At 45.1% G+C, this 10,287-nt stretch overlaps 1 protein-coding gene across 11 annotated transcripts in view; it reads right to left on the bottom strand.

Annotated features, from left to right (window-relative positions):
• Nucleotides 1–237: 237 nt before the first annotated feature.
• Nhsl2 (NHS-like 2) overlaps nucleotides 238–10,287 on the bottom strand; it is a 239,526-nt gene continuing 229,476 nt past the window's right edge. For all 11 annotated transcript variants that reach the window (NM_001447009.1, NM_001447011.1, NM_001447010.1 and 8 more), the window contains 1 exon segment: nucleotides 238–9,704. In NM_001447009.1, the coding sequence (NP_001433938.1) occupies nucleotides 9,383–9,704 (322 nt within the window). In that variant the 3' untranslated portion in view covers nucleotides 238–9,382.

Genomic DNA, 10,287 nt, shown 5'->3' with positions numbered 1-10,287 from the left:
CTACTTGTGTCAGATGCCCATTAGGTGACCCCTTGACATCTGACGACATTCAGCCTCCTTACCTGTCTCATGAATACATTCTGTTTCACCATGTTTGTCTCCATGATTAACACACAGAGAGTGGGGAAAGCAGGTTGTTCAGGAACATTCGTGTGGCTAGTACACCCAATGGCTGAATGGGGCCTGTTCTAGAAGTAAGGCATCGGCACTGTGAAAGCAAGGGAGAGAAGCCGAAAGTGGTTTTAACAGAAAAAGGTTTATTTTAAGAAGACAACAAACAGCTCTAGCTCTATAAAGAATAATACAGTTCAATTGCTGGTAGCAAGCCAGTAAGGAATCTTAAAACGAAACAAAACGAAACAAGAAAGAAAGAAAGAAAGAAAGAAAGAAAGAAAGAAAGAAAGAAAGAAAGAAAGAAAGAGAGAAAGAAAAAAAGACAAGATACCACTTTGTAATATCACCCCACAGAGGGCTCTCTTCTACTTTATATTGGAATCCTACAAAGACTGGGTTTGTGATCTCTCCTACTTACTGCTTCTCCTGGAACTGGAATCCAGGACACAGTCCCACCCCTGGGGTGGGCATTACCCTTTGCCTTTCAGTGCAGGCCGTCAGTCTGTCCATTCCCATCTGGCATTTGTCTTCAGGGCATAGTGAGCCCAGGAGCACCGAGTACAGCACTAAGCCAATACAACTGTACTAGGGCTGCACAGCAGGACTGACCAGTTCTTAGTCCTCACTCTGCTTTTGGTCTCCTCTTGGGTCCAAGGCACAACCCTCTTTTCCTTCCCTTCCTACTTCTGGAAATCCTAAACAGAAGGCAGAAATGAATCATTTCATGGGTGCTTGAAAGTTACTCTGAAAGTTACTTGATTCTGATGTTTGAAAATTTAGATTTCGGGAAAGAGGTGGATCCCTGGGCTCAAATGACAGAAATCAAGCTAAAAGGCCTAAGAAGTGAGTCTGATGAAATTGAAAAGCCACATTTATGTCCCAGTAACTAAGCCCACATGCAATACACATCTTGACTGTGGATGCTGTCTGCCCAGGAATGACACAGTGGAGTTCCTTTAAATGTCTCTGTAGGAGAAGAGCCAGCCAGCACAAGCCAATGCAAAGAGGCTCTCCAAAGGCAAGAAAGTGATGCTTTAGGGTCCTTCTCTCTGCCATTCCCTTCCTTAACCAATTTCATGAGATCTGGTCCTGAATGAGAGGACCAATGAGAGCACTGTATGTCATACACACCCAGGTCCAATTCACAGCCAGGTGCAGAAAATGCACTCACACAGGTTTCCAACTTTTGCAGCCACTGGTGCACACAGTAAGTGTGAGAACTGCAAACCTGAACTCCAATTCCTGAAAGTGGGAGGGGTCGGATGGGAGCAAGATAGAGGGAGGAGTTAAGAAAACAGGAAGCGGTGTGTTGGGTGCCTATTGGTTGGAAGAGTGGGATGACACACTCTAGGGCAAGGGGACTCAGGAGGCAGGGACCATTGGTACAAATATTTTCTGCACCCTATTTTTTTTTGCTGGGGTTCCATGCTGTCCAGTGGTAGATATCAATTGCATTAGGACAGAGATATGTGTGTATTCTGGGTTTAAAAATCAGCCTAAGGAAGCAGGAAGCTGGTGAGTTTTCCAGGAAATCGTAAACTGAAGTAGAATCTTATAGTGTGTTCTATAAGACTTTTGAATGACAGCACCCTTAACTGGTGATAAACCGTGTGGGATATGACAGGTGGCTCAAGACAGGGAGAGCAAGAACAGGACAAAAGTTCTAAGTAAACTTTCCTACCAGTTTACCTCAATCTTGGGCAAACAGAGACACAATGAATGGGACAGATCCATATAAGGAAATAAGGTGTTCTGTCAATGTGTGTGTGTGCGGGGGGGGGGGGGAGAAAGAGAGAGAGAGGGGGAGAGAGAGAGAGAGAGAGAGAGAGAGAGAGAGAGAGAGAGAGAGAGAGAGAATGTAGCCCCTCCCCACCTGTGCCTGTCCCAATGTGGGCCGACTGGTCTGATGGCAGGGTGTTTGGAAGGCAGTTAGTGATAGCTTTTAGTACAAGACTCACTTAAAAAAAAAAACCTTGGTAAATTATAACATTTATCTATTTGTATGTGTGAACCCATGTGCACATGTGCAGAGGTCAGAGGATAATTTGTGGGCGTTGACTCTCTCCTTCTACCTGTGGGTTCTACTCAGTTCATCAGGCATGGTGGCAGGCACCTGTACATGCTGAGGCATCGTACCAACCCTCGCCTAGTTTACACATCGGGCTGGTCACAGAGAAGGTAGTGTGGATCAGGGGTCAGCCTTTCATGGCCGTGAGCTGAGAATGGTTTTCATATGTCCCAAGGCTTGTAAAACAAGTGAATGAACAAACAACCACACTCACAAAAGGAATCTGTTCCAGAAACCATATGTGACCCAGAAACCTAAAATAATTACTCCCAGGCCCTTTGTAGAAAAAGTTTATTGATTTCCTGAAACAATGGGAAAAAACCCATCAGTCTCTGATGAGAGAAGTTCATTGTTCCTGGAAGTCAGAAGAGCTCCAAGGGAAATGAGAACATGGAAGGAACTAGAAATATTGCTCAGCATGATTAACCCACAAGGTATAGTGCCTGCGGGTCCATAGGACAGTGAGGTATGCGTGATTTATGGAAGGAGGCCTGAGATGGCTAAAGTAAGAGCACACTAAGGAATACTGGCCAAGAATGTTCTGGAAAAGAGACCACATGTAGAGATAAGTACTGATTAGGGAGCTCTGTTATTATCTGAGCAGATAAAGGTGGAATTTGAGCCCAGGGATTGGTAAAATATCCAGTGAGGTGAAGTTTCTAGAACATAATTGAGTAGTTCCTAAGCATGTCACAGTCTGAAGATTTCACAAAAAGATTAGGAAGGTAAGGTTCTAGTAAATTCTGGGAAAGCTAACAATGGTTTGCCCTACTTTAAATAAACAGCAAGTACAAAACTTCACACTGATAAGTAATTAAAGACCTTAAAGAACAAATGACAAGAAAGTTTTGTTTTGTTTTTCCAAAAGAAGCCCCTAGAAGATTCCCTTACACAGGGAAGCTTTCCTACTAAAAATGAAATTTTTTCTATATAAATCCATTAACCCATTTTCCACATAGCTTTTAGGAAAAAAATCCCCTGTATGAAGTAGGGCACAGAGAGCAAACATGGAGGGAGATGCGTTTCTAAACTAATAACCAGATTTTCTTTGGATTGATAAACTAAAGAACGCTTGCGCATGTTCCCTTAAAGCATATAGATTGTTTTCACTGAAATACCTGGGAAATTAATGAGTGAGACAAGTAGAAGCCAGTCATGGGTCCTTCATAAATATAGTGCTTTAAATGACAAGACATTCATCCCAGAGGCCAGAGACGAATTGAGGCTGGGTCCTGCCTCAGACTCATTGTGTGACCTTCAGTAAGCCACTGGACCTTTCTAGGCCTTAATTTACTCTATGAAACGAGCGAGGTTGGTCCCTTTCAGCTCTCACACTCTGTGATTATAGATAAATATAGAAATAAGAGAATTATATCGATCTAGAAATAAGAAATCCCACCCCCCCAAAGTAAGCCTTGGAGTCAGTAGAAAAAAGTAGCAATGAAAGATAATAAAAAGAATAAAATTTTAACTGCTAGCCAGAGTAAATATATCTCATTTAAAAAGTAATGAAAATGTAATTTACAGTTGATCAGAAAACAGTCGAACATACATGTTGGTATTTCTTCACCGGCACACACATGAAGGAGGAATGGCTTTGAGGTGACTGGTATGGTGACCACAATGTTGTGTTTGCATGCAGAACATTTTATAAAATTGGACATAGAAAAGCTCAAGACCACATACGGAATAAATTTCTATAAAGCTTAGCATTACGAAGAGGCTGAGAGGGGTTAACTGGTTGCTCTGGTTCTGGTGTTCATTTGATTCCCTGTAGGGGGGAGGTCAATACTATCAAATGCCACACTTCTTTCATTAGGCAGAAGCTCAAAAAAAATCAAATCTGCTAGAGCCCTCCTGGAGAACAGCCACCATGGTGAAGACATTACTTAAGGGCTGGTAATATCAAACAGAGCCACTGCCACTATCACCACCCCCTTCTTTGTTGTTATTATTTCAAAAACCCAGACCAGACCAGATGGGCCCGATTCAATCTGGCAATGTCTTAACACCGAACAAACATGTGGCTGACCAAGAAGATGCTACACACCTCTTTGCCAGAGATTGCTAACTCTAACAGTAGTAGGAAAGACTGGTAACTGGTTGGAGAGGCGTGGCTCTGGTGATTTGGGGGCTTAAAAGAATAATCTCTCTCTATCTCTCCTCCCCTCTCTCTTTCCCTCTCCTCCCCCTTCTTCTCACTCATATGTTGCTCTTGGTGGTTCCAAGATCACACTTTGAGAACCAGTGGCCTAGATTTGGGCCTTTACTGAACAAAAGTATATACTTACTTCACACAATCCTCACTAGGCAAATTCCTTTTTGCCAAACTTATTAAAGTGCCTCCAACATGTGTCTAAAAAGCACTCACCACCATAGTCCTCCATAAGTTGATTTCAAAGTATTTTAAAATAATTTGACGTGGCTTATTTCGTGTCACTTAAAAATCATCGTACTGTTTTTCTGACCTTCGACAAAGGCACTGTTTTGTACCTCTTTCCTACTCGCTTGTCCTTTTAAATCCTTACTATCTTGGTCACTTATAGCTGAAATACATGCAAAGGCATTGAAGGGACTGGGGGCTCTGGTTTAAATAAGGTCTCATTCTCACACCAAGGCGGAGTCATAGCACAAAACAGAGACAAAATGGCAGGAGGGGGAGTGGAGGCCTGTGCTTAGTAACTGTACCTCCAACCAATTCAATAACCACCACTGATATTGGACGACTGACATCAGTAAGAAACAGATTCGACAGGGTCACCTTGCACAAACAGGACACATTTCACAAACTCCTTAAATCTTTGTGTCTTTTACCTAAATGGCAAATAGTATTAATCCCATTTCCACAAACATGTTAATGTACAATATGAATGATTGATACAGGCCTTCTCAGAGGCTTTTAAGTAGCTTTATCTCAGAGTCCCTTGGTAGGAAAACAGCACAGGGCTATTAGCTAGATAACTGACCATCAGCTACTAACTACAATGATTCCAGGAGAAAACGATATTTCCTATACTCCGGAGTCAGCTGTCAAGGACTGTGATCTTTCCTTGGTGAAAAAGAACGTGTACAAGTAGTTGACGCCTAACATTCTGCAAGAACTTCATTCCTTTGGCTTAAGGCTGTTCCCCTGTTCAAATGCAAGTGACCCTCAGAAAAGGTAGCATTAAGCCTCCCAGTCTCAAAGCAAATGAATTCATCCCTTTCCTGAGAGCATGTTTTCTTCTTAGGAGGAGAACAAAGTAGGAGGCACTGAGGAGAATCGGTGCTGGGCCACAAGGACTACGAGGGAGAATGAAGCAGAGAGAACAGACGGAAGGTCACAGGGGCAGAGCCTCAACTGACTGTTGAGGGGCTCCGGCCACAGTGTTCCTCCTGACCGGGGTGCTAACTTGCCAGCCAGAGCAGGCTATTTAGACATGCTTTTGATAATACTTAAGATTCTCTAATGCTTAGGCATACAAAGGCTTCTGGCAACAAACAGAGAAACAGCAAAGAAACATTTGGTGCAGAACCTGCCCCCAAATCACAAGTACACGCGGGAAGAGTAACTGATACAACTTTACAGAGTGCAAATCGCAGGGCCATGGCAAGGGTAAGGCACTGGCGGGGCCTTGAGAGTGGGCGTCTCCCCAATCGCCTCACCCTAGTCCTGGCCCTGGCAAATCATATCAAAGGAAAAGCTCACCATTGTGCCACAGACTCGGCGAACATAGAGGGCGGAGCAGTGAGCAACAGAGCACTGAGTGATAGATAACTAGTCTTTTTTTTTTTTCCTGACTGGTTCAAAGGTGGGGGGGGGGGCGGACAACTGCATGGGTAGATCTGCTCAGAATAACAAGTTACACAGACAACTGGATCTGTATTGTCTAGATAAAGAAGACATCAGGCAGAATGCTTGTTGGGGGAACCTTAACCTTGTGGTCATGAAGCTAACGGGAATGTATTGGCTGTCCATGGCCTTGACTCTTTCGTGGTTGAGCTGTTGGTACTGGTGCAGTTCACGGATGTTAGGACTGAAGGACAAGTTGGAGCCAGTTGGGAGGCCCATGCAGGCCAGGAGTATAGGCAAAGGGGAGGAGCCACAAGAGAAGTCAGCCTTTGTACTAAGACTAACCTGCTCTCCACCACTCGTATTTGAACCACAAATATATACCCACCAAGTGCAAAGCATTAATTGCATCTTGGAGTGGGGGTAGGGGTCGTCTCACCAATCCTTGACTATATCCAGGCTACTCTAACAGAGCCACCTGCCTCTAAACATGGGAGCTGGAAAGAAATGGGATACAAAAAGCTTGAAGCAGAGGCCGACTACCTGGGGCCAAATGATTTTCCCCCAACTCCCTGTGTATGCCACCTATAGAGATTACTCTGGTAGCAACTTCCTGGAGAACCTCCCTGAAAGGGGTTTCTCCCCAACTCTCCCCCAGTCTCACAGGTAGCACATGTACCCAGGGAAGAGAGTTGGTGTTTATGATGTTAAGGGTAGGAGAAGGTTAAGTATTAGAAAGATGCTTGATGGTGTGCTTATCAATGACAGACTACCCCTCCCCCCATAATCTGGTTTCTTTAGAACTAGGTCCATTCCTGCAAACACTGAATGGACACTCCCAGGCCTAAGTCTTTTCTCTGACTGTGAAGTCTCTGCCCCAAACCATCTTGTGCTAATGGGCTTCTGAGGGTCACTGTGATGCAGAAGCGTTCTAAACATCCCAGGCCCACAGAGTTTTGCAGAGGAAAGCAAGGGTTTAGGCAACTGAAACCACCTCAAGCGGTCTAAGCATTCAGTTTTACAATCTTTTGGGGGGACACCTTCAGAGGTAGCAAGGTGAGGGGAGAGGCAAAACCCATGAGAAGGAACAACCAAGACGCTTCCAAAAAAAAAAAAAATCAGCAAAAGTAGCAAGCCCTATACAGAGCCCCATACGCTCATACGTTCAACAATTCACAATGGTTCTGAGGAGCAGAGGCAGGCAGCCTTTTGCTTCTGTTAGACAAAAGCCTTGACATCTGCTCCTTCATCTCCCTACAGAGGTAAGTGCCTCTGTCTTTTGGAGTTCTGAGTTCAGGTCAGCTGCGATACTTCTATAGAAACTAAGGAAAAGACTGAAGTCCAGATCTCACTATGTAGCCCCAGCGCAGTCTGGAACTAGTTGTGTAGATCAGGCTGACCTCAACCTCACAGAGATCTGCCTGGCTTCATCTTCCGGGTGCTGGGATTAAAACTGTATAGCACATTCCTGCCTGACTCTTGTTTGAATTCAGTCAAAACTTACGAAACTTGGTTAAGATCTTCATGTCAAATGTTTCAAACACTTCCAAAACAAATAGAGTTCCTCAGAACTGTCGTATTATTTAAGAGAGTTTTCTTTTTTTTTAATTCCGAGAGAGAGAAATACTAGAAGACAGTTGGTGAGCTTGACCTATTTTCATTTGTCTAGAATTCAGAATTAGACCAACCCAACGAAGGATGCCAGGGGTCTGAGTCTTCTCAGTACTCGGTGGAGTTTTATTTCAGTTTCAGCCACGTTGCCTTGCTGGAGTGTGGGCAGTGGAGCTAAGAGCTTGATTCTCATTGAGAGGGATTATCAAAAATGGAGATCTGCTTGTCTCTGGTCTCTAGCTGCATCCTCCAGGAGACTGAGCAAGGAATCTGGTAGGGCAGGGGTGCAGGGGGCAGAGGTACAGAAGGAAGGGGAACTGTTTTTTTGGTTTTTGTTTGTTCGTTTGTTTGTTTGTTTGTCGTTCGTTTGTTTTTGCAAAGCATGCTACAAGTTCATTTCCTTTTGGTCCCTTGGGACCAGAAGACAGTGAACTTTCTAACACAGACCAGCAGGGTCTCTCTCTGCTCAGTGTTTTGCCTATCTCATCCCTAGCCACTGAGAAACCAGGTATATGGAAATCAGGAACTCTTGCTCTGCTTACAAAATTGAGTTGACAAGAACGGCCAGTGCCTGTGGACTTGGGAAAAGAAGGGGTAATGGTGATTGTTCTGGAAGTCTGTCTGCGTTCTACTGATCTTAGCTCCTCTGTTGTCCTCCACCACAGCTAACTGAAAGTTGGCCAAATAGCAGTACCTAGATGGTGAAAAGTAGCCCTTTTGTATTCCGGGTCGTAGCAAGGCTACCTTTTTGATTTTGAGTAGATCTTTTTTCAGTGTACAGGTTCTCGACTTTTTTTGAAAGAGTCAGACTTTCTTTAAACAAAACCCAAGCAAGCACAAAACAAGCACAGTCTGAATTGAATGGTATCGGGACAGGATACACTTACTTTCTACTCCTGGACCCTTCAGTGACACCAGGCCTTCACCTACAATACTTCCTGTAATGAATGTTACATGCAAGTGAAATGAGAGTTCTTGGAGTATACAGCATGAGCTGGGCACAGATCCTGGCTACCCATGTCGACAGACACTTGAAAGACCTCAAGGCACGCATGCGAGTTACCTTGGCTAGACGTGAGTGAACAAAATGTCCCATTCATTTGCTGAGCTTGGTTCAGTCAACACCACCCAGTCCCATCTTTTCTAGCTAATGGGGGGAGGGAGGTCCTAGAAGTTTATTAAAACTCATCACCCTGATCTCCGCATAGACAATCAAACTGAAAAAGGCATGAAGTTTTGAAGAGTCACATTCATATTTTGCACCACAAAAGCCATCCAATCAACCCCATGCCGTAATTAGTGCACACCTGCAGAACTCTCTCTGGGGGAAAGTCACACTGTGGTTGAGGAGGCCTCGGTGTCTTTCTGTGTCTTCACATAGGGCCATCAAGGCCTCTTCAAGAGAGTAGATAATCAGCAGTGGAACTGTACCCTCTGTCCCCAGGCCTGGTTTGGAAGTCCCTAATCTGTTCTCCCTACTGTGCCCCTCAGTGACAGGAGTCAATGGACAAAGAAGCTAGGACGCTGAAAGGTGGTATGCAGACTCTCTGATCCGAGGCTCTCTTAGAGCACAGTGCCGGGAGACAAGAAGTAGGACTCCATTGTTCAGTCATGGCAAGAATGAAAGAATGGTAATGCGGACGGTCTGAAGCCCTTCCGAGTGCCCGGTGAGCTCCATTGTGTTGTCCTCTCTGCTGTCCAGAGTGTGAGTTAACGTCAAAGACAATGATTCTTTTGTCATTCCTGTGGTTGGTTCCTTTCTAAAGCCCTCTGTCTTCCTCCTTCTCTACTCAGGTCTAGTAAGTAAGAAGCAGGGCTTAGGTACTGGGGTTGTCAGTGGGTTCGTAGTCTTTTGAGAACTGTGCAATGATTCTTCGAGCCAGAGGGTTAGTGGACTTCAGCAGCTCGGCCGCTGACGGGCGGGTCCTGGGAGTTGCCTTACTTCCCTTCTTCTGGAGCAAGGCCTTGAAATCATCATTTCTACCAGCATCTAGGCAGGCACTGCCACTTGGCCCCGGGGCAGCAGCAGACTCACCAGTGGGAGACTCAGCTGTATTCTTCACTGGTGAATGGGAGCTGGGTCTGCTTCCTGTGAAGCCCTCACCAGTCTCTTTCCAGCCCAGTAGCTTTCTTTTGGACCTGAATGAGAGAAAGATTCATCTGAGGGAATTCAGGGAATTCGGGGAGCAGAAAGCCAGCAAAGCCCTGAAGAATTGCCAGCTAGGGATGTGCTCAACAGTATGCATACAACAGCCTTGCACTGATAGGCTATTCTCCACCTCTTAGCTCCCAGGTCCCTTGGAGACCCCTCTGTTCTCCACATGCTTTTCAATGCCCACAACTCGACACTCTCGCCCTATACCACAGGTTCAGTCCTTATTAGTTCTGGGATCAAGAGCCAACTTAAAAGATTCAAGGCCAGTAGCTCAGTGACTGAATCAAGACAGCTAGAGGTTTGTGGCCCCACACCAGTAACTGAGTTCATAGAGCCCTGTGTCATGCCCCTATGCCCTCCTCTGTTCCCCCTCTGCCTAAGTCCCTGCTCTCATATACTGCCCAGTGCTCCATGTCATACTGAGATAGAATTCTGTGGTACAAGGAGTTCTGTTAAGGGTTAAATGTCTCTGACTGCAGACAGAGCTGTGAGGGAGCAGATGGAGACACAATAGGCCAAGCAGTTGCTAGGAGACGAGGGGCCTCTCTCAGCACCTGGTCCTCCCCT

This window comes from Rattus norvegicus, chromosome X (genome assembly GCF_021556685.1).
Source record: "Rattus norvegicus strain SHRSP/BbbUtx chromosome X, alternate assembly SHRSP_T2T, whole genome shotgun sequence".
Classification (NCBI taxonomy): domain Eukaryota; kingdom Metazoa; phylum Chordata; class Mammalia; order Rodentia; family Muridae; genus Rattus; species Rattus norvegicus.
Note: the sequence above shows the minus strand (reverse complement) of the source record. Positions and strands in the feature narration are given on the sequence as shown.